The sequence below is a fragment of the Mobula hypostoma genome, chromosome 2 (assembly GCF_963921235.1).
Source record: "Mobula hypostoma chromosome 2, sMobHyp1.1, whole genome shotgun sequence".
In the NCBI taxonomy this organism is placed as follows: domain Eukaryota; kingdom Metazoa; phylum Chordata; class Chondrichthyes; order Myliobatiformes; family Myliobatidae; genus Mobula; species Mobula hypostoma.
The window spans coordinates 23,606,604-23,631,348 of NC_086098.1; the positions used below are offsets into that span (position 1 = coordinate 23,606,604).

The 24,745-nt window shown below is 41.0% G+C and overlaps 1 protein-coding gene across 1 annotated transcript in view; it reads left to right on the plus strand.

Annotated features, from left to right (window-relative positions):
* Positions 1-15,088, plus strand: part of rnf217 (ring finger protein 217) — a 116,605-nt gene extending 101,517 nt beyond the window's left edge. Inside the window, exons 5-6 of the mRNA XM_063034243.1 lie at positions 1,734-1,805; positions 11,269-15,088. Coding sequence (XP_062890313.1) covers positions 1,734-1,805; positions 11,269-11,342 — 146 coding nt within the window. The 3' untranslated portion in view covers positions 11,343-15,088. The remainder of the gene's footprint in view (positions 1-1,733; positions 1,806-11,268) is intronic.
* Positions 15,089-24,745: the final 9,657 nt, after the last annotated feature.

Below are 24,745 nucleotides of genomic sequence, written 5' to 3' on the forward strand. Positions count from 1 at the left end.
ATGCCCTGGGGTGGCCAAGTCAGAGTCCAGACCTCAATCCAATTGAGAATTTGTGACTGGACTTGAAAAGGGCTGTTCACCCACAATCCCCATGCAATCTGACAAAGCTTGAGCAGTTTGGTACAGGAAAATGGGGGGAAATTGCAGTGTGCAGCTATGCCAGGCTGACAGAGACCTAGCCACACAGACTCAAGGCTATAATTGCTGCCAATGGTGCATCTACTAAATACTGACTTGAAGGCTCATGATTGGTTTGTTTTTTGGCAGCTGTAGAGTGCAATACGTAAAATTACTGTGCAATTGTTTGTCAATATGTGGCAGCACTAGCAGGCAAGTAGGAAAAATGACCTCCAGGGATTAAAAAAGGAAAGTTTGGCTCATATTTAAGCCTTGTAAGAATACTTGTAAACTATTGTGTAAAGAGGTTATGCTGGTAATTCTCCTGCAACCCACTTCGCAAGATCTAGATTGATGATAGTGTTATTTTTAAATTTGCTTACATTGGCAACAATTCACATTGTTGTTGGAACTGTTTAGACCAGTAAATCTCAACCTTTTTTTGTCCACGGCCCCCTTAGGAGCTCTTCTCTGGTTCCAGGGCCCCCCTTTCAAACAGGAGTACAACACAAACAGATAGACAGAAAATCATTTATTATTGAACACCAGGAAAACATGAACATTCCGACATACTGGACAGAACTTAAAAAAAGACTGTATGAAATTAAACATCTATCAGGCCTAATGCGATCCCTGAGCTTGGTGCTTTTCATCATGATAGCGGGCTCCAGATTAGACAATGACAGTAATAAACACTTTTCACAACGTACCTTAACATATAATATATCCAAACACATATACTTTAAAGTTACTAGGCTAAAATAGGCCTAGGAAGACACGCTGATCTTCGGAGAATGAAGTATGGTGATAATGGATGCGAGAACCCCTGATTGAATACGTTGACCCGGTGCAGTCTGATTCGCGACTGACTCTGAAGTGAGGCTGTGTGGGAGGAGCTTGAGCAATGAATTTACCAGGTGCGCCAAAGTCAAACGGTGTGTTGGAAAGATATTATAAATAGGAGGGAAACTATTGACTCCAATGAAGGTTGCTGCTTGGGTATTTCATCGGTTCAGTTACCAGAGCCCCCATAAACCCTTGGGGCTCCCCTTCTTACAGTTTTCAGTTGGTGACCCCCTTCAAATGTGCCAGGGCCCCCAAAGGGGCCATATGGCCCCCATTGAGAATGGCTGGTCATTATCTTTGACTCTTACACTGAACTGAAATATAATGCGAGGAATACTTGGGGCGCCACAGTCTCGCAGTGGTTAGCACAACGCTGTGACAACTCAGGGCATCGGGGTTCAGTTCTGGCATCTGCTTTAAGAAAGTTTGTACATTCTTCCCGTGAGCCTCCAGGTACTCCAGTTCTCTCCCACAGTCCAAAGACATGGCTGTTAGTAGGTTAATTGGTAATTGTAAATTGCCCTGTGATTAGGCGAGAGTTAAATCGGATTACTGGGAGTTGGAGCTCATTGGGCTGGAAGCACCTGATCCAAGCTGTATCTCTAAATAAATAAATACTGACTGCTTCTTCCTCTGTGTGCACCTACTGTCTACTCTCAAAGTGCCCACCCATTGATAGGCAGATTTGCACCACACCACAAGTGATCTAGGAGAAGAACAATGTGTCCTTATGTACAATTATTCTAACAGGTTTTTTTTTCATCTTACAGCTGGAAAGTTACTAATTGCTCCTTTGATGCTGGTTTTGGTTGTGGTGGTTGGAGCCATAGCATTTGTAGTAGGTAAGAAATAATGGACTCTCCAATTTCAATTTTCCTGTTAATTATGAACTAATTTTTTGGTAAAATTGTTGACTTTACATGAAATGATTTCAGCAAATATCTTTATGTCACCGATTGTACAATTTTCCATGTTTGCCTTGCAAATTATTTTATATAATGGCATCTTAACTTATTTTGGTTGTTAGAAAACTGATAATGTGGAAATACAGCTATTTCACATTAAGCTGTCACAACTGAAAACTCAGAAACACTTGTATTTCTTGTTAGCTTTGACAAGCAGCTAAGCCAATGAACGTTGCTTGACTCTCTGTTTAGCCTCTCAGCAATTCTTGGCCAAGATGTCAGCCTACCCACCTCCCCACACCTGCACATGATTTTTTCATCATAGCCAGCTGTCTGAGCTCAGGGTTAGTCATTCAGTAAGATGCCCTCCAGTGAAACGGCAAAGTAAGTGCAGACTTTAGTTTTTAATCCACAAACCAGAAATGGTACAGTCATTGCCTGACAGCACTGCAGGCTATTCACTACTCACCTTGGGCACTGTCTGTGATTTGTCTGTACATTCTCCCTGTGGCTGTATCCAGGTGCTCCTGTGTCCTCCAATATCTCAAGAATGCTGAAGAGATTACAGAGGAATTAATAACGATCAAGTCAAATCAAGTCACTTTTTATTGTCATTTCAACCATAACTGCTGGTACAGAACACAGTAAAAATGAGACAACGTTTTCCAGGACCGTGGTGCTACGTGAAACAATACAAAAACTACACTGAACTACGTAAGAAAAAACACAAAAACTACACTAGACTACAGACCTACCCAGGACTGCATAAAGTGCACAAAACAGTGCAGGTATTACAATAAATAATAATAAATAATAAACAAGACAATAGGCACAGTAGAGGGCAGTAGGTTGGTGTCAAGCCAGGCTCTGGGTATTGAGGAGTCTGAGGGCTTGGGGGAAGAAACTGTTACATAGTCTGGTCGTGACAGCCTGAATGCTTCGATGCCTTTTTTCCAGATGGCAGGAGGGAGAGGAGTTTGTATGAGGGGTACGTGGGGTCCTTCGTAATGCTGTTTGCTTTACGGATGCAGCGTGTGGTGTAAATGTCTGTGATAGCGGGAAGAGAGACCCCGATGATCTTCTCAGCTGACCTCACTATCAGCTGCAGGGTCTTGCAATCGAGATGGTGCAATTTCCGAACCAGGCACTGATGCAGCTGCTCAGGATGCTCTCAATACAACCTCTGTAGAATGTGGTGAGGATGGGGGGGGGGGGTCGGAAATGGACTTTTCTCAGCCTTCACAGAAAGTAGAGACGCTGCTGGGCTTTCTTTGCTATGGAGCTGGTGTTGAGGGACCAGGTGAGATTCTCCACCAGGTGAACACCAAGAAATCTGGATCTTTCAAGAATCAGTGGGTTCTGATATGGTTCCAGAGAAATGGAAAATTGCAGATGTTACTCCACTCTTCAAGAAAGGAGGGATGCAGAAGAAAGGAAATTATAGGCCAGTTAGCCTGACCTCAGTGGTTGGGAAGATGTTGGAGTGGTTTGTTAATGATGAGGTCTCAGGGTACTTGGAGGCACATGATAAAATAGGCCAAAGTTAGCATTGTTTCCTTTAGGGAAAATCTTGCCTGACAAATCTGTTGGAATTCTTTGAGGAAATAACAAGCAAGATGGACAAAGAAGAATTAGTGGATGCTCTGTACTTGGATTTTCGGAACAGCTCTGATAAGGTGCTATACATGAGGCTGCTGAACAAGATAAGAACCCATGGTGTTACAGGAAATATTCTAGCAGGATTAGAGCATTGACTGACTGGCAGGAGGAAAGAGTGTGAATAAAAGGAGCCTTTTCTGGTTGGCTGCTGGTGACTAGCGGTGTTCCACAGGGGTCACTGTTGGGACTGCGTGTTTTTCCATTGTATGTCAATGATTTGGATGATAGAATTAAGTGCTTTGTGCCCAGGTTTACAGACAATATGAAGATAGATGGAGGAGCAGGTAGTGTTGAGGAAGCAGGGAGGCGGCAGGAGGATTTAGACAGGTTAGGAGAATGGGCAAAGAAGTGGCAGGTGGAATACAATGTTAGGAAGTGTATGGTCATGCACTTTGTTAGAAGGAATAAAAGCTTAGAATATTTTTGAAGCAGGGATAAATTTCAAGGACTGGGGTGCAAAGGAAGTCCTTGTGCAGGATTTCCTAAACATTAATTTGCAGGTTGAGTTGGTGGTAAGGAAGGCAAATGCAGTGTTAGCATTCATTTTGAGAGGACTAGAATAGAAAAGAAGGGATGTAATGCTGAGGCTTTATAAGGCACTGGTGAGGCCTCACTTGGAGTATTGTGAGCCGTTTTGACCTCCTTATTAAGAGCAGTTGTACTGTCATTGGAAAGGATTCAGAGGAGATCCAGGAGAATGGTCCTGGGAATGAACAGGTTATCATATGAGGAGCGTTCGATGGCTTTGGGCCTGTACTCGCTGGAATTTGGAAGAATGGTGGGGAGGGTGGAATCTCATTGAAATCTATCAAATGTTGAAATGCCTGGATAGAGTGGATACGGAGTAGATGTTTCCCATAGGGGGGAGGTCTTTGATCAGAGAGCACAACCTCAGAATAGAGGGACAGTCATTTAAAATGGTGATGAGGAGGAATTATTTTAGCAAGAGTCAAGTCAAGTTTATTGTTGTTTAACTATATACATGTATACCATCAAATGAGACAACATTTCTCCAGACCAGGGTGTAAAGCTCAGTAGTACATATTACATACAACAACTTAGGAAGATAAGAATTAAATATATAAGTGAATTCCACATAAATAAACACAGTAAAGTTCATAAATTAAATATTGTAGAGTAAAGAACAAATTAACCAGTGACACTTTGAATGCAATGCGGCGGAGAGTTCAGAAACCCAGTGACCTGAGGGAAGAAGCTGTTTCCCATCCTGACAGTTCTTGTCTTTATGCATCGGAGTCTCCTGCCTGATGATAGAAAGTCAAAGAGGATGCTGGATGGATGGGTGGGATCTTTGATAATCCAAGAGCCCTGTGTACTCGGCACTCGTGATAAATTTCCCTGATGGATTGTAACGAGATGCCTATGACCTTCTTGTCCATTCTGACAGTCCTTTGTAGGCACTTTCATTCTGATGCTCTTATGCTCTCATACTAGATGAAGATGCAGCTTGTCAGGATACTCTCAAAGATGCTTCTGTAAAATTCAGGTGGTGGGGGGTCTCACTTGCCTCAGTCTGTGGAATTAATTGCAACAGGCAGCTGTGGAGTCCAGGTCACTGGGTGTATTTAAGGTGGAGGTTGATCGGTTATTGATTAGTCAGGATGTAAAAGGTTACGGGTAGAAGGCAGGATAATTGGATTGAGAGGGAAAATGGATCAGCTGTAATGAAATGGTGGAGCAGACTCAATGTTCTGAATGGCCTAATTCTGCTCCTATGTGTGTGGTCCTATGACTATCTCACACAAGCAAAGTTACATCAAAGTCTCCCCATTTTTAGACTCATTACTGGATGCAATAAAACTCTGAATTCCATTAGCTTCCCTCACTGATTTCTGTACCTACAGACTAACACTTAATCTACCATTTCCCATATAATGAACCCTTAACCTGGTTTACAGCAACCTTTTGTAGGGCAACTCTAGTTATATACTTAAACACAAAATACTCTGCAGATGCTGGGGTCAAAGCAACACTCACAACACGCTGGAGGAGCTCAGCAGGTCGGGCAGCATCCGTGGAAAAGATTGGTTGACGTTTCAGGCCGGAACCCTTCGTCAGGACTGTAGGGGGAAGGGGCAGAGGCCCTATAAAGAAGGTGGGGGGAGGGTGGGAAGGAGAAGGCTGGTAGGTTCCAGGTGAAAAACCAGTGAGGGGAAAGATAAAGGGGTGGGGGAGGGGAAGCAGGGAGGGGATAGGCAGGAAAGGTGAAGAAGGAATAGGGGAAAACACAATGGGTAGTAGAAGGAGGTGGAACCATGAGGGAGGTGATACAGGATGAACTCCATCCTGATGAAGGGTCTCTGCCCGAAACATCGACTGCTTGCTCTTTTCCATGGATACTGCCTGACCTGCTGAGTTCCTCCAGCTTTTTGCGTGTATTACTTCGGATTTCCAGTATCTGCAGATTTCCTCAGGTTTGTTGAGTGAAGTTATCCCCTGTGGTTCAAGAGCCTCTGATAGTTGAGAGCTAGTAACTGTTCCTAAACCTGCTGGTGTGAGTCCTTTCTTGATGGCAGCAGCGAGAAGAGAGCATGTCCTGAGTGGTGGTCGGGGGGGTGGGGGGGTCCCTGTTGATGGATGCTATTTTCCTGGGACAACGTTTCATGTCGATGTGCTCAATACTGGGGAGGGCTTTAACTGTGACGGGCTGGGCACCCTCCATTTATAATTTCACAGGCCAAATAGTTGCCATGTGGCAAAACCTAGACCACATAGTCATAGTCATACTTTATTGATCCCGGGGGAAATTGGTTGATTGATTTCACAAAGTGTGTAAAGATAACCATTTCAGCAAGAGAACCACAGATGAGAAACGCACAGCATTTAAAGGATATCCCAAGTTTCTCTGACCATAAATTCAGCAAGATCAACTGCAAATATAAAGACAAAATGCTGTAAAAATTCAACAGCTCAAGACAAAATTTTGGAAAATAGGAAAAAGAGCACGTACAACACCATCACATCATCTTCTATGAAGTGCAACAAAAATTATACTCGTTTACACATTGAAAGAGTATAATTATCATTAAAGACTATCATTGTTAACCCTCAACCATCAAGCTCCTGAATCAGAGGGGATAACTTCACTCAACTTCACTTGCCCCATCACTGACTAGCTTTCCTCGCTGATGATTATTCTTAGAATTAAACTGCAGAATAACAATTCCATGTTTTAACCATTTTATAATGAAACTATCTTCATTTCTGAACTGAATGTTAAACTTGCTGACCTTGGAGCTATCAGTAAAAGGACTATCGTATTAGTTTCAAAAGGAGCAGTAAACTTTTCCATCATGTTGCTAATTGGTCTCCTTTTCGTTACTTGGTATGAAGGTCAGCTAATCAAATAGTTTTGTTTCTGAAAGTACAGTTTTTATCATCATACTGAAATGTTTCTTTTGAATTCATTCAGGTCTCTGGCAGTCTGTTACCTATCCTTAATTACTTGCAAATTGACTGACTTTCCCTGCAATTAAAGGTGAACTACACTTCATTACCCTGGAGACTCAAATCAGTTACAGGCATCAATTTTTCGTGCATAAACAACATAACTGGATAGCTTTTTAAGACAACGTCGTAGGTTGAAGTTACCACGGCCAGCACTGGCTTTTTAATTCCATACTTATTTAAATAATTTAAATTACCACACTGCGCACCTCCCCCCACCTTCCAGCTGCAATGATGTGATTTGAACTCCTTTTTCCAGATTATTCATTTCTAGGTTGCTGATTGAGTGAAAAATGTTAAAACTACAGTACTAGGTACAAAAGTCTTGGGCACATATATATAGATAGGTTATCTAAGACATTTGCACAGTACCGTATTTGTCAATGTGGAAGAGAGAGCAAGTTTGTAAATCTGGCGGGAGAAGAGGATGTTGGGAATGGAGAGGATGAAACACTGCGGAAGGGGTGTGGGACAGGAGGTGGAGAAGACGTGCCAGAGGGAGGGTGGGGTGGGGGGGTTGCAGTTACACCCAGCCCTGAGACACCAGGCAAGGACATCTGATTCCAAACATTTGGTTTATTAATCGTTACAGAATGTCTCTCTGGTGCTTCCCTCTCCCTCCTCTCTCCCCTCCCCTTTCCCCAACCATTATTCCCCTCTCCTTACCCCCTTTTCACTCTCAGTCCACAAAAGAGATCCATATCAGAATCGGGTTTATCATCGCTCATATGTCATAAAATTTGTGTTTTTTTAGCTACAGTACAGTGCAATACATAAAATTACAGTACTGTGCAAAGATCTTAAGCACCCTACCTATATGATCTTGTATATTTAACAAAGTTAACAAATTTCACCACACATGCTGGCGATGATAAACCTGATTCTGATATATGTGCCTAAAACTTTATACTCCAGTGAAGTATACCAGAAAATACTCTTCTTGGTTTAGTCACTGTGAGGTATTGAAATGGGTAATTGGGATGAGGAGTAGGAAAATTCCTGGGTTTTGCAGTTTAGGGCAAATTTACTGCTTCTGCTGACTGAATTTTTTCAGACTACAATACTGCCAACATGCTTAAGATGACGTGATTGGATTTCACCTTTTATTTAGTTTAGATGTTATAAAATGGCAATATTGGAAATCTGCAAACATTACTGGAGAGAAGTACAAAGGTCAAAATGAAGCAACATTTTAATTTTGTCCATGTTTTGCCAGTTCTTATGAAGCACTATGCCCAAAGATGCTAGCATCTGCAGTTCTTGTGCTATCTGACCCTGCTCTTGTTGAGGTCATGGGTTAATTTGACTTAAATGGGCATTTTTCAGTCTCATATATCAGGCAAGTGAACCCAAAAGAAATAGGGATCAAAAAAAATAGCACTGAAGCACTGACTTCAGCTTACAGTATGGTTCCATCCTCAGTCTCTACAGTCAGAAAAAAATACTTCACAGTGCTTGTAAAACTTCAGTCCTGTTAAAGATATGTATGTAGTACATTAAAAAAATTATCATTTTTGGAGCACAATTGTTTCAGAAGTTTGAAAGTACTTCAGTAGCTTTTAAAATTCGGCATATGACTCCGTCCCATGGTAAATTGCAAATTATTGGAAATTTTCCATTTTCATATGACAACAACAATCTCAATTATTCATAAACTATCCTTAAAGAGGTGGTGTAATGGTTGCACTTATTACATATTAATCTTTCAAAAGATTACTGGAAACATTATGCAAAACATAAGACTATAAGTTATCAGGGCAGAATTAGGCTGTTTGGCCCATCGATTCTGCTCTACCATTTCGTCATAGCTGATCCATTTTTCCTCCCAGCCCCAATTTTCTGCCTCCCCCCCCCCACCCCTGTATCCCTTCCTGACTAATCAAGAATCTATTAACTTCTGCCTTAAATATACATAAAGACTTGGCCTCCGCAGTTGCCTGTGGCAAAGAATTCCACTGATACACCACTCTCTGGCTTAAGAAGTTCCTCCTGGTTAATTTCCTTTTCCCATCATATATCACAAATGAAAAGTAATTATTTTATATTTGTACTTTTCCTTTGAGGTGCTAGCCTGTAGGCATTAAATGGCAACATAAAATAAAATTGGATAAATGTTGGATTATTATAAATGAGTGCATGTAGAGTCCACTTGGATTCTGCGGGTGAAAGGACCTGCTTCCTTGCTGTATGATTGTATGACTCTGAGAAAAAGTGATCTACATTAAGTAGAACAAGAATGAGATATTATAGCACAATAACAGGATTCATGTCCTATCTAATCACATTGTGCTACTTTGTGTAATTACAAGAGCGTATTTTTGTATACTATTCAAATTATTTAACCAAAGCAATTTTGTGAACCAATGTAACTACCTAATGCCAAACTTTTTTTTTTGTGCTTCACTACAATGTGCACTTTAATGTTTTGTCGCTTTACAATCATTTAGTAATACGTTTATCTTAAACCAGTTAAATTTTTATTACTACTTAGTCTGTTCTAATCAGAGTTAGGTTTAATATCACCGGCATATGTCATGAAATTTGTTAACTTTACGGCAGCAGTACAATGATAAATAAATACGTGATACACATAGGGAAAAAATGTGAATTACAGTAAGTATATACAAGTATTTTAAATAGTCAAATTAAATAAGTAGTACAAAAACAGAAATAAAAATGTGAGTGAGGTAGTGTTCAATGTCCACTTAGAAATCCAATAGCAGAGATGAAGAAGTTGTTCCTGAATCGCTGGGTGTGTGACTTCAGGTTTCTGTACCTCCTTCCTGATGGTAACGATGAGAAAAGGGCATGCCCTGCGTGATGGGTGGCCTTACACCACCTATCTGAGACACTGTTCTTTAAACATGTTGTGGATACTGTGGAGACTAATACCCATGATGGAGCTGATTCATCATGGGACTTTATTAGCAAGGGGTTAACAAATGGCTTTTTAAAAAAAAAAAATTCCAAAGATTTAGAACCGTAGAACATTACAGCACAGAAACAGGCCTTTTAGCCCTTCTTGGCTGTGCGGAACCATTTTTCTGCCTAGTCCCACTGACCTGCACCTGGACCATATCCCTCCATACACCTCTCATCCATGTGTACCTGTCCAAGTTTTTCTTAAATGTTAAAAGTGAACCTGCATTTAGCACTTCATCTGGCAGCTCATTCCACACGCCCACCACTCTCTATGTAAAGAAGCCCCCCCCCCCAATGTTCCCTTTAAACATTTCCCCCTTCACCCTTGACCCATGTCCTCTGGTTTTTTTTCTCCCCTTGCCTCAGTGGAAAAAGCCTGCTTGCATTCACTCTATCTATACCCATCATAATTTTACATACCTCTATCAAATCTCCCCTCATTCTTCTATGCTCCAAGGAATAAAGTCCTAACCTATTCAACCTTTCTCAGTAACTCAGTTTCTCAAGTCCCAGCAACATCCTTGTAAACCTTCTCTGCACTCTTTCAACCTTATTAATATCCTTCCTGTAATTTGGTGACAAAAACTGCACCAATACTCCAAATTCAGCCTCACCATAACATTCCAACTCTTATACTCAATACTTTGATATATAAAGGCCAATGTACCAAAAGCTCTCTTTACGACCTTATCTACCTGTGACGCCACTTTTAGGGACTTTTGTATCTGTATTCCCAGATCCCTCTGTTCTACTGCACTCCTCAGTGCCCTACCATTTACCTTGTATGTTCTACCTTGGTTTGTCCTTCCAAAGTGCAATACCTCACACTTGTCTATTAAACTCCATCTGCCATTTTTCAGCCCATTTTTCCAGCTGGTCCAATTCTCTCTGCAAACTTTGAAAACCTTCCTCACTGTCCTCTACACCTCCAATCTTTGTATCATCAGCAAATTTGCTGATCCAATTTACCACATTATCATCCAGATCATTGATATAGATGACAAATAACAATGGACCCAGCACTGATCTCTGTGGCACACCACTAGTCACAGGCCTCCACTCAGAGAAGCAATCCTCCACTACCACTCTCTGGCTTCTTCCATTGAGCCAATGTCTAATCCAATTTACTACCTCTCCATGTATACCTAACGACTGAATCTTCCTAACTAACCTCCCATGCGGGACCTTGTCAAAGGCCTTACTGAAGTCCATGTAGACAACATCCACTGCCTTCCCTTCATCCACTCTCCTGGTAACCTCCTCGAAAAACTCTAATAGATTGGTTAAACATGACCTACCACGCATGTTAATAAATGAATTCTAATGCAGGTTTTTTATTCTTTTTTCATAGGTTTGTTTGTCTTTCCTATCTATTACATTTGTAAAAAGCAAAGGAAACGGTCGCAGACTGGTATGTTTACATAAACGAAAGTCTCACTTACACGGGTAACGGCGGATGTGTCAGGGTCTTCACAGAACTCCGCAGTGAGAAGCAATAGCACGTAACAAACAACTAGATATCGAACAAATGTGAAACTGGGAATGTTGCCATGAATTATTATCTTTTTTTTGGCCATATTACCAAGCAGTACACTATTCTCAGAATACTTCCAAAGACCTGGCTACAAGCACTGTGATGTACAACTCAAAGAAAGAAGAAAATAATCAATTTGTTGTGAAGTGGCTGCATCAGGAGTAAAACATAAGCGTGCTGATGAAGGGGCTGTCTTACCATTTTGCACATGTTAGTTATAATCATGGATGGTGCAAGCTTCTCGTAACGTTTGCACTTCCTGTATTGTTCTAACACTGTCTTAATATCTCAATTTCTGAAGAATACTTTTCTCTGCACTATATGACACTTCTGTTCCTTTTGTAATGGAAAAATATCATCTCAAGGAATATTCACATGTTACATGCTCCACTTCATTTGGCCCTCGTCTGTATGGATATATCATCCACTTGTTAACAGCTGTCATTTTTAGAATTGCAATTATAATTCAGCTGATCCATGAAGAGTTAAACTGGGGAGTTTTAGAAGGGAACTCAAGTTAACTCTTCTATTTAGTCCAAAGAGCGAGCAATCTTTATCATTATAATACTCAAGGAGCTTAAATTGTAGCCAAAGTAATGTATATACAGTAGTCTGTTTTTTCCCCCTAAATGAAAAACTGCCCTTTATTTTAGTAGTGGGAATTATTGGAAACTGGTTGAAGCTAACATTTTGCTAAAATGTGAATGGCAGAGATCTTGCAAAAAGCGAACATTTGATTTGTTGTTATTGATTCAGTGATTGGTGTCATCAATATTTAAAAGTAAGCTGTTGGGGGACCAGAAGCAGTAGGTGTAAATAATTTAAAATGCTGAAGGAATTTTTGTTTTTGGGTTTTAACAATCCACTTCGGTAGCTCTGATCACTGGTCACAGATAGACTCAAGTGTTTCAGTGAGCACTACCTGCTTCTCCTCTGGGGGCATCCTGCCACGGGAAGAGACCCGGGGTGCCAAGTGTGCTCTCCCCATCCTGGATCCATGAGGAGCCACAGTATATTAAATGAAAGTATGAGTTCATGGCAGCCTGGGATTTTTCCACTTAGCTAAATTGCCTCATGCTAATTGTGACTAATTGCCAGGAGAGCAGAAAAGGAGGAAGTTCTTACTCCAGCAGCTTGCATTCCATCTAACATCATCAACTGATGCCATACCATATAAGGTAACTTTTTGTGCCTTATTAATTTTTTAAGAGGAGATCCCTCTGCTGCTGATAGCCAAGCTCTATGTAAGATGTATATTAACTCTGTACTGCAATAAGATGAGTCACGTGGTTGTCATTATCATAATTTGAAAATAAGAAAACTTAATGTCGACTTTTGCAGAGAACTGCAAAAAAAGTTATAAGTTTGGGAAGATGTGGTTTTGCTAGAAATGTTTCCTCATAGGTACCTCCTTTCACTAGCTGATCCAATAATATGAGAAGAATAGTTCTGACATTGTAATATCTTACCGTTATTAACTATTTTGGACTTCTCCGTTTAAACCAATTCAAAATTCAGTACTTTATCAAAACTCTGTGCTGAAGTGCTTAAAAAACAATGTTTTATAAATTCTTTGTTTAAATATTAATTTGTAGTGAGTTATTTTTCAATTAAAATAATAAGAAACTCAGTATTAATCTAACCAGTCATATCCTGCACACCTGGCAAAGTTGGCATTTTATTTTACTGGATAGCAAAAAGTGGTTTGAGATTACTGACTTTCAATTTTACAACTTCTATAAACCCAGTAAAATACTTGGGTGAAAATGTTGATAGATACAGTATAACTCCCGCAAAACTTGACATCCAGTTGTGTTAGCATCTTTTTGAGTGTAAAACAATGTTTTTGTGATTGGCTGAATATTATGATAACATTATACAAATTGAGTGTTACAGTTTCTGTGAAGTATAAGACCGTAAACCAGTTACTAGTGAGAAAAATTCAAGTTCCAAACACGTCTTTGCAAACAAGGCTGAGAAAATAATGAGCAATGAATTAGATCCATGAGGAAACCAAACTTGCACAGAACACAGGCAGCACAATTAAAATTTCCTCTCATACTGAGCTCACAACAAGGAAGTGCGGGTCATGGAATTAACCTATAATCTGTGTCCAATTAAAAGCAACATTCTTTTGGTTGATTTGTTTTTATTAACCACTGGACCTTTATCAGTTTTGACCTGATTACATTTGCAAACTTTAATTCAGAACAAAAAGGACTTCCTTGGATATGCAGAATTTTTGTTGTTATACAATATGGATTTTAATAAAACCAAAGATATTTTATTTAGTTCCGTCAAGTCATATATAATAAATGATGATGATGGGCTTTCACATCTCTTCATCCCTTTTTAAACTTCATCAAGTTTAAAAAACTGCCCTTGCTTTATTTTAGTAGTGGGAATTATTAGAAACTGGTTGAAGCTAACAGGTTATTGAAATGTGAATGGCAGAGATCTTGCAAAAGGCAAGATTAATTTGTTGTTGATTAAGTAACCTAAACAAGAGACAATAAGTCCATCTTTCAGTTTGCACAATAATCTCCTCCTAAAAACAGCAGGCTGCTTTTTAAAGCAACATTCTGGCCAAGTCTGGCTTGTCTAAGCTGGTACACGACTGGCATGAGGAATGAAACAAAATTTGAAATTGCTAATAATTTGAGAGTAATTTTTTTTATCTATTAAGGGGCTAATTTAGCAAAACCACAACCCACAAATATATTTTGTACAATATACTTCCTTTTGCAATCAGTAATTTCCAGTCAGGTCACTCTTTTGTTCTATTTCCTTTCATGTGCCCTTTATAACAAGACAGTTAATTTTCCTCAAAATGTTATGAAGTTAACTGCAAGAGCAAATTGATAACTGAACAGTTACAGATTTTCTTATATAAGTGATTTTTGATGTTGGCAGTGTATTTCTGTTTCTAAATAGCTACAGAATTAATGAAAACTGCATAGTGCCCTTAAATGTCTGTATTAATAGACAATTCATTAACAAAGGATGTGCCTTTTTTATTTGACATGATTTCATCATCTTTTCACGAAGCAAATTGCATAAAATTTAGCTAATTAGCAATGATCCAAAGTGCAAAAACGAAGATGTTCATATATTAATGCCAAATTAAATTTCCTTTATTTCCTCACCACCACCACATACACGTATAAGAAAGCAGAGAAAAACTTGAAACTAGAGGTACTTTGCACTTGTTTATTCGTCTTCTGTCAATATTAAGATCCTGCTGGCCAGGGTCAGGGAAATAATCAAAAATGTTACTTTTACAAGCTGTTTCTGTGGATTGTGCTGCGAAAGTATATTTAAGCTTATTCACGTTCATTTTCTTTAGTTTTTTAAGAAAAGGAAAATGTAGTTGTTAAGCCATTTTCATATTAACCACTACTTGAGTCAGATGATGGAAGTTACTGTGCATAAATTCTATGTAAATGTGTCTGATTAATGGCTCATCAGCATCCAACAACTAGAAATAACTGCTTGGGTAATTCATTGTGACTGGAGCAGAAACAACTACCAGTACTACTTCTGATAGCTTTTTTTGTGCAAAACAGTAGCTGAAATAATGTGATTAAGTATATCAAATGTACTATTCTATAGAGAAAGAAATAAAATGAAATTACATTGTGTTGTGTTTTTAATTTTAGGTCAAAACTTGTGTTTTCTCATCGGGTTTGAATTTTTTTGGTGCTTTAATTAGAAGTACTTTGAGAACGTAAACTTCATTTCATGCATGTGACAGAAATTGCAATCAATATGCTTAATTTCTTTACGTTCAGACTACTTTACAAATCTAAATTTAAAAAAATTAACATATATACAGAGGTCACCGAGGGACCTCCTATACCTAGTAAAGTAGCCACTGAATGTACGTTTGTGATCTTCTACTCCTGTAGCCCATCCACTTCAAGGTTCGATGTGTTGTATGTTCAGATATGTTCTTCTGCACACCACTGTTGTAACACATGGTTAGGTCAGTTTCTGTCACCTTCCTGTCTGCTTGAACCAGTCTGGGCCATTCTCCTCGGACCTCTCCCATTAGCAAGGTGTTTTTGCCCTCAGAACTGCTGCTCACTGGACGTCCTGTTTTCTACACCATTCCCTGTAAACTACAGAGACCTGAGCATGAACATCTCAAATCAGCAGTTTCTGTGAACTCAAACCACCCTGTCTGGCTCATACGATCATTCCACAGTCAAAGTCACTTCAGTCACCATTCTTCCCCATTCTGATGTTTGGTCTGAATAACAGCTGAACCTCTTGACCATAAACATGAGTCAGTCTGCAGATGCTAGAAATCCAAAGCAACACACACAAAATACTGGAGGAACTCAGCAGGCCAGGTAGCATCTATGGAAAAGAGTAAGCAGTCAACATTTTGGGCTAAGATCTTTTCCAGGACTGGGCCATGTCTACAGGCTTTTATGCCTTGAGTTGCTACCACATGATTGGTTGATTAGATACTTGTATTGATGAGCAGATGTACGTAATAAAGTGGCCACCCTCAGTGTAAATGCTGTGTTATACACATTACATCTCAAGAGCTTTGAACCAATCTGGATTGATAGTCTGAGCAACAATGTTGAATGTGCTGATCTACGAGGAAGGTGAAGGATGGGGTGTCATTCAGGAGAGCATTGAATCAAAAGTCTTTGGAGGTGACGAAAAAGGATCTCATGCTTTCCTGTCATATATGACACACAAACTCTTTTCGGGCTTCCAGCCAGTCCAGGTGTCGATTTTAACTGAAGTTTCAATGACGAGCTCCACCATCTTCGTCAGGGATGTCCAGTCTGGTAGTAGTTAAATCCCGTCGTCCATCCCTACTGATTGGTTAGTCCTCAACCAATCAGGTTTCCACTGTCCCACCTTGTTTAAAATCGTATTCCAGTTCTTGCTTAGAATGAGACTTTCGACTTTGTTGAATGATGAAAGTAAAATGCCCTGCGTTCTAATTGTGTTTTTTAAATCTATAAAGTGGCATTTTATCAAGGGCATTCTGGAAAATGGAATACACCTCGTCTGATTTCATTTTGTCTTTTCTGGTGGTTAATAATAATAGGCATCCGTTAGTTTTGCGAGACCAGGGATCTGCGCCTGGAAAGTCTTCACTCTCCAGGGCGCAGGCCTGGGCAAGGTTGTATGGAAGACCAGCAGTTGCCCATGCTGCAAATCTCCCCTCTCCATGATACCGATGTTGTCCAAGGGAAGGGCATTAGGACCCATACAGCTTGGCACCAGTGTCATTGCAGAGCAATGTGTGGTTAAGTGCCTTGCTCTGGTGGTTATGATCTCCAAAATTAACCAATCCAGCAGGCACAATTCACCTTTGTTGACTGCCCAAACTGAAGATTATTTTTATATACGTAAACACGAGGAATTCTGCAGATACTGGAGATTCAAGCAACACACATCAAAGTTGCTGGTGAACGCAGCAGGCCAGGCAGCATCTCTAGGAAGAGGTACAGTCGACGTTTCGGGCCGAGACCCCTCGTCTGGACTAACTGAAGGAAGAGCTAGTAAGAGATTTGAAAGTGGGAGGAGGAGGGGGAGATCCAAAATGATAGGAGAGGACAGGAGGGGGAGGGATGGAGCCAAGAGCTGGACAGGTGATTGGCAAAAGGGATATGAGAGGATCATGGGACAGGAGGCCCAGGGAGAAGGAAAAGAGGGAGGGGAAAGCATCCAGAGACTTGGCCTCCACTGCCTTCTGGGCAGAGCATTCCACATATCCACCACTCTCTGGGTGAAAAAGTTTTTCCTCAACTCCATACTAAATGGCCTACCCCTTATTCTTAAACTGCGGCCTCTGGTTCTGGACTCATCCATATGCTTCCTGCCTCCAGCATGTCCAATCCTTTAATAATCTTATATGTTTCAATCAGATCCCCTCTCAGCCTTCTAAATTCCAGTGTATACAAGCCCAGTCGCTCCAAGCTTTCAACATATGACAATCCCGCCATCTCGGGAATTAACCTTGTGAACCTACACTGCACTCCCTCAATAGAAAGAATATCCTTCCTCAAATTTGGAGACCAAAACTGCACACAATACTCCAGGTGTGGTCTCACCAGGGCCCTGTACAACTGCAGAAGGACCTCTTTGCTCTTATACTCAATTCCCCTTGTTATGAAGGCCAGCATGCCATTAGCTTTCTTCACTGCCTGCTGTACCTGCATGCTTGCTTTCAGTGATTGATGTACAAGATCACCTAGATCTCGTTGTACTTCCCCTTTTCCTAACTTGACTCCATTTAGATAATAATCTGCCTTCCTGTTCTTACCACCAAAGTGAATAACCTCACATTTATCCACATTAAACTGCATCTGCCATGCATCCGCCCACTCACCCAACCTGTCCAAGTCACCCTGCATTCTCGTAACATCCTCCTCACATTTCACACTGCCACCCAGCTTTGTGTCATCTGCAAATTTGCTAATGTTACTTTTAATCCCTTCATCTAAATCATTGATGTATATTGTAAACAGCTGCAGTCCCAGCACTGAACCCTGCAGTACCCCACTGGTCACCGCCTGCCATTCCAAAAGGGACCCGTTAATCGCTACCCTTTGTTTCCTGTCAGCCAGCCAATTTTCAATCTATGTCAGTACTCTGCCCCCAGTAACATGTGCCCTAATTTTGCCCACTAATCTCCTATGTGGGACTTTATCAAAGGCTTTATGAAAGTCCAGATACACTACATCCACTGGCTCTCACTTGTACATCCTCAAAAAATTCCAGAAGATTAGTCAAGCACGATTTCCCCGTCATAAATCCATGCTGACTCTGACCTATCCTGTTACCACTATCCAAATGTGTCGTAATTTCATCTTTTATAATTGACTTCAACATCTTTCCCACCACTGACGTCAGGCTAACAGGTCTATTCTTCCCTGTTTTCTCTCTCCCTCCTTTCTTGAAAAGTGGGACAACATTAGCTACCCTCCAATCCACAGGAACTGATCCTGTATCTATCGAACATTGGAAAATGATTACCAATGCGTCCACGATTTCTAAAGCCACCTCCTTAAGTACCCTGGGATGCAGACCATCAGGTCCTGGGGACTTATCAGCCTTCAGACCCAACAGTCTATCCAACAGCATTTCCTGCTTAATATAAATTTCCTTCAGTTCATCCATTACCCTAGGTCCTTTGCCACTATTATATCTGGGAGATTGTTTGTGTCTTCCCTAGTGAAGACAGATCCAAAGTACCAGTTCAACTCGTCTGCCATTTCCTTATTCCCCATAATAAATTCACCCATTTCTGTCTTCAAGGGCCCAATTTTGGTCTTAACCATTTTTTTTCCCTTTTCACATACCTAAAGAAGCTTTTACTATCCGCCTTTATATTCTTGGCTAGTTTACCTTCATACCTCATTTTTTCTCCACATATTGCCTTTTTAGTTGTTTTCTGTTGCTCTTTAAAAGTTTCCCAGTCCTCTGGCTTCCCACTCATCTTTGCTATGTTATACTTCTTCTCTTTTATTTTTTTACTGTCCTTTACTTCCCTTGTCAGCCACGGCCTCCCTTTACTCCCCTTAGGATCTTTCTTCCTCTTTGAAATGAACTGATCCTGCACCTTCTGCATTATTCCCAGAAATACCTGCCATTGTTGTTCCACTGTCATCCCTGCTAGGGTACTGTTCCATTGAACTTTGGCCAGCTCCTCCCTCATAGCTCCATAGTTCCCTTTGTTCAACTGTAATACTGACATTTATGAATTTCCCTTCTCCCTCTCAATTTGTAGATTAAAATTTATCATATTATGGTCACTACCTCCTAATGGCTCCTTTACCTCGAGGTCCCTGATCAAATCCGGTTCATTTCACAACACTAAATCTAGAATTGCCTTCTCTCTGGTAGGCTCCAGTACAAGCTGTTCCAAGAATCCATCTTAGAGGAACTCCACAAACTCCCTTCCTTGGGGTCCAGTACCAACCTGATTCCTCCAGTCTACCTGCATGTTGAAATCCCCCATAACAACTGTAGCATTACCTTTGTGACATGCTAATTTTAACTCTTGATTCAACTTACACCCTACATCCAGACTACTGTTTGGGGACCTGTAGATAACTCCCATTAGGGCTTTTCTACCCTTAGAATTTCTCAGTTCTATCCATACTAACTCTACGTCTCCTGATTCTATGTCCCCCTTCCCAAGGGACTGAATATCATACCTCACCAACAGAGCCACCCCATCCCCTCTGCCCATCAGCCTGTCCTTTCGATAGGATGTATACCCTTGAATATTCATTTCCCAGGCCCTGTCCACTTGAAGCCATGTCTCTGTTATTCCCAAAACATAATACTTACCAATTTCCAACTGTGCCTCAAGTTCATCCACTTTATTTCTTATACTCCGTGCATTCATATATAATACTTTTAATTCATTACTCCCCTCACCTCCCATATCAATTCCTATATCACTTGGCCATACTGTACAATCCCTTCTTGAGCTTTCTGCTCCGTTGATTCTGTTGTCTTTCTTAACTTGTCTTATTCTCATTTTCCCTTTAACTCCATCCTTATATTTCCAGTTCGTCCCCTCCCCCCACCCCCACTACTTAGTTTAAACACACCCATGTTGCAGTGGCAAACCTGCCTGTCAGAATGCTGGTCCCCCGCCTATTAAGGTGCAACTGGTCCCTTTTGTACAATTCATCCTTACCCCAAAACATACCCCAGTGGTCCAAGAATGTAAATCCTCGCTTCCTGCACCAGTTCCTCATCCACACATTCAGATCCATTTTCTCCCTGTTGAAGGAATTTGAAGTTGCTCACTCTTTCCACTTCTGATCCCTCTCTGAGAATTGGTATGTGTTCCTTCGTTTTACCCTTCCTGAAGTCCACAATCAGCTCTTCTGTCTTACCGACATTGAGTGCCAGGTTGTTGCTGCGGCACCATTCCACTAGTTGGCATATCTCACTCCTGTATGCCCTCTCGTCACCACCTGAGATTCTACCAACAATGGTTGTATCGTCAGCAAATTTGCAGATGGCAATTGAGCTATGCCTAGCCACACAGTAATGTATATACAGACAGTAGAGCAGTGGACTAAACACACACCCCTGAGATGCGTCAGTGTGCCATCAAATATCCCAATTTTGTATCAATTACTTGTCTAAATGAATTAAATGTTGTATTTCAAAATTTGCTGATGAAACAAAAATAGCTTCTCATCAAATCTACAGGCGAGGACGTTGGTTTAGCAAAAAGAAGCCAAATGTCAGCTTATGGCATCAAAGTTAGTCATAGGTCACAGAAGCAGGCTCCTTGGCCCACCAAGTCCATGCTGATCATTAAGCAGCCATTCACATTCATCCTGTCTTGGTTCCATGTTTATTCTCTCCACATCCTCATCGACTCTGCTTCCCCCAGTTTCTGCTACTCATTTACACGTTAGGAACAATTAATGAATTAGCATTCCAAGAGGTTCCGTCTTTCTTCTGCACCATTGCTTGCCCTCTACCTTCCGTTCAACCACAGGAGATGGAGTTTTAAAAAAATACTTCCTACCATTCAAGAAGCCAAGCATCTTTCCATATAAAACACAAATTCCTTGTATTTTTTTTTCCAATCTCCTGTACTGCATTCAGTAGTCACAATTTGCTATTCTCAAAGTTGGAGAAGCTAGGTGTAGATTGGGACACTGAAGAAAACCTCTATTTGGTTATCACATTTTCAGTGACCTGTCAATTTGATCCTCCTTCGCAGTTCACTTGTTTGTCTTTAGTCTTTTACACTCTTCTTACAAAAATGAAGTTGAAAATGAAGCACAGCAAATTATTTCCCATCTCGACACATTGCAGCCCTCATGACATGAATGTGTTCAAATAATAACCATTCTTTCTAGGGTGTGTATTATACTTGGACAGTCCTGATGTAAGACATCATATTAACCTGTCGCACTAACTCAACTTTTCTTTCTCCACAGACGCTGTCAGTCCAGCTGGTTACTTCCAATATTCTCTTATTTGTTTACCCAACATTTGTTGTGTATTGAATCTCACTTTTCAGCATTTTTCTTCTTCTGACTTTTAATGGTGATTGGCAGTCCAACTTAAAAGGTACATTACAGCCACCAAATCGAATGGAGTGTGGTGTAGAGAGTTGCAAACCGAAGAAGAATCTGAACAAATTACAACTTTGCAAGGACAAATTTCCTCCGCTTAGAGCATAGATCAATACATGGAACTATGACATTGTGGCCATTACTGAGATTTGTATGTCTTGGGCAGGAATAGCTAGTGAGTGTGCCAGGCTTTAGATGTTTCAAAAAGGACAGGGAGGAAGGCAAAAGAGGTGGGAGTGTAGCATTGTTTATTAAGGATAGTGTCATGGCTGCAGGAAAGGAGGAAGTCATGGATGGATTATCTTCTGAGTGTGGGTGGAAGTCAGAAACAGGAAAGGGACAATAACTCTAATGGATGCTTTATAGACCCCCACCCCCACCCCCCCCAATAGTAACAGGGACATCGAGGAGCAGATAGGGAGGCAGATTCTCGAATGGTGCAATAATAATAGGATTTTTGTGATGGGAGATTTTAACTTCCCTGATATTGACTGGCATCTCCTTAGAGCAAGGGGTTTAGATGAGGTGGAGTTTGATAGGTGTATTCAGGATTGTTTCCTGAACAAAATATGGATTGCGAAAGGAGGAGAGGCTGTACTTGATCTGGTATTGGAGAGATAAACCTGGTCAGATGTCAGATCTCTCAGTGGGAGAGCATTTTGGACGTAGTGATCACAACTCTTTCTCCTTTACCAAAGTGCCGGAGAGGGATAAGAACAGACAATTTGGGAAAATATTTAATTGGGGTGGGGGGGGAAATGATACTATTAGGCAGGAACTTGGGAGTAGATGTTCTCGGTGAAATGCATGGCAGAAATGCATCAAATGTTCAGGGGACATTAGCATGGGGGTGGTCCACATAGGTTTGTTCCACTGAGGCAGGGAAAGGATGGTAGGGTAAAATAAAACCATGGTGTACAAAGGATGTGGAAAATCTAGTTAAGGAAAGAAGAAAAGCTTATGAAAGGTTCCAGAAACTAGATACAGATAGAATTCTAAAAAATTACAAGGTTGCCAGGAAGGACCTTAAGAATGAAATTAGGAGAGCTAGAAGGGGCCATGAGAAGGCCTTGATGAGCAAGATTAAGGAAAACCCCAAGGCATTTACAGGTCTGTGAAGAGCAAGAGGATGAGCCGTGTGAGAATAGGACCAATCAGTTGCGATAGTGGAAACGTGTGCACGGAGTCAGAGGAGGTAGCAGAGGTACTTAATGAAGACTTTGCTTCAGTATTCATTTGGACCTTAGTAATTGTGGGGATGACTTACAGCGGACTGAAATGCTTGAGCATATAGACATTAGGAAAGGGGATGTGCTGGAGCTTTTAAAAAGCATTAAATTAGATAAGTCACTGGGACCAGACAAGCTATACCACAGGCTACTGTGGGAAGTGAGGGAGGAGATTGCTATGCCTCTGGCGATGATCTTTGCATCATCAATGGGGAAGGGAGAGGTACCGTAGGATTAGAGGGTTGCAAATGTTGTTCCCTTGTTCAAGAGAGTAGAGATAACCCAGGAAATTATAGACCTGTAAGTCTGACTTCAGTAGTGGGCAAGTTGTTGGAGAAGATCCTGAGAGGTGGGATTTCTGAGCATTTGGTAATTATCTGATTACATAATCTGATTAGGGATAGTCAGCATGGCTTTGTCAAGGGCAGGTTGTGCCTTACGAGCCTGATTGAATTCTTCAATGACATAACAAAACACATTGATGAAGGTAGAGCAGTGGATGTAGTGTATATGGATTTCAGTAAGGCATTTGATAAGGTTCCCCATGCAAGGCTCATTCAGAAAGTAAGGAGGCATGGGATCCAAGGAGACCTTGCTTTGTGGATCCAGAATTGGTTTGCCCACAGAAGGCAAAGGGTGGTTGTAGATGGTTTATATACTTCATGGAGGACAGTGGTGTTCCACAGGGATCTGTTCTGGGACCCCTCCTCTTCATCATTTTCATAAATGACCTGGATGAAGAAGTAGAAGGGTAGGTTAGTAAGGTTACTGATGACACAAAGGTTGAGGGTGTTGTGGACCATCTGGAGAGTTGTCAGAGGTTGCAGTGGGACATCAATAGGATGCAGAACTGGGCTGAGAAGTGGCAGATGGAGTTCAAACCAGATAAGTGTGAAGTGGTTAATTTTGGTAGGTCAAATTTGAAGGCAGAATGTAGTATTAAAGGTAAGACTCGTGGCCATGTGGAGGATCAAGGAGATCTTGGGGTCTGTGTTCACAGGACACTCAAAGCTGCTGCACAGGTTGACAGTGTGGTTAAGAAGGCATATGGTGTTTTGGCATTCACCAACTGTGGGATTGAGTTCAAGAGCCATGAGGTAATGTTACAGCTATATAAGACCTTGGTCAGACCCCACTTGGAGTACTGTGTTCACTTCCGGTCACCTCACTACAGGAAGGATGTGGATACTATAGAGAGAGTGCAGAGGAGATTTACGAGGATGTTGCCTGGATTGGAGAGTGTGCCTTATGAGAATTGGTCAAGTGAATTCGACCTTTTCTCCTTGGAGCGATGGAGGTGACCTGATATAGGTGTATAAGATGATGAGAGGCATTGATTGTGTGGATAGCCAGAGGCTTTTTCCCAGGGCTGAAATGGTTAACACGAGGGGACATAGTTTTAAGGTGCTTGGAAGTAGGTACAGAGGAGTAAGTTTTTCCACACAGAGTGGAGGGTGCATAGAATGCGCTGCCAGTGATGGTGGTGGAGGCGAATACAATAGGGTCTCTCAAGAGACTCTTAGATAAGTGGAGCTTGGGAAAATAGAGGGCTATGCAGTGGGGTAATTCTTGGAAGTTTCCGGAGTAGGTTACATGGTCGGCACAACATTGTGGGCCAAAGGGCCTGTAATATGCTGTAGATTTCTATCTTCTATGTTCACCCACTGTAAGACAAAAATGATGGCAAACAATTTTGTGTATACACTGATGAATGTAAGACATTTCTTTATTGTCACCTGTAATTCAGGCACAAAAAGAGCCACACCAACATTCCCAGTTAAATTATCTTTTGATTCAGCAGTAAAAATCGTTAACCGATCACAATAATTTTCCTTAACATATTGATGAACCAACAGACTCTCAAGCATATGGGAATCCTTGGACTTCATTAAATCGTATAACCTAAAATCAGCTAAAGTCATTGGGAAAAAAACCAAGGTGGGGTTACTGAAAAGGCCACAGTGGGACATATTGCAT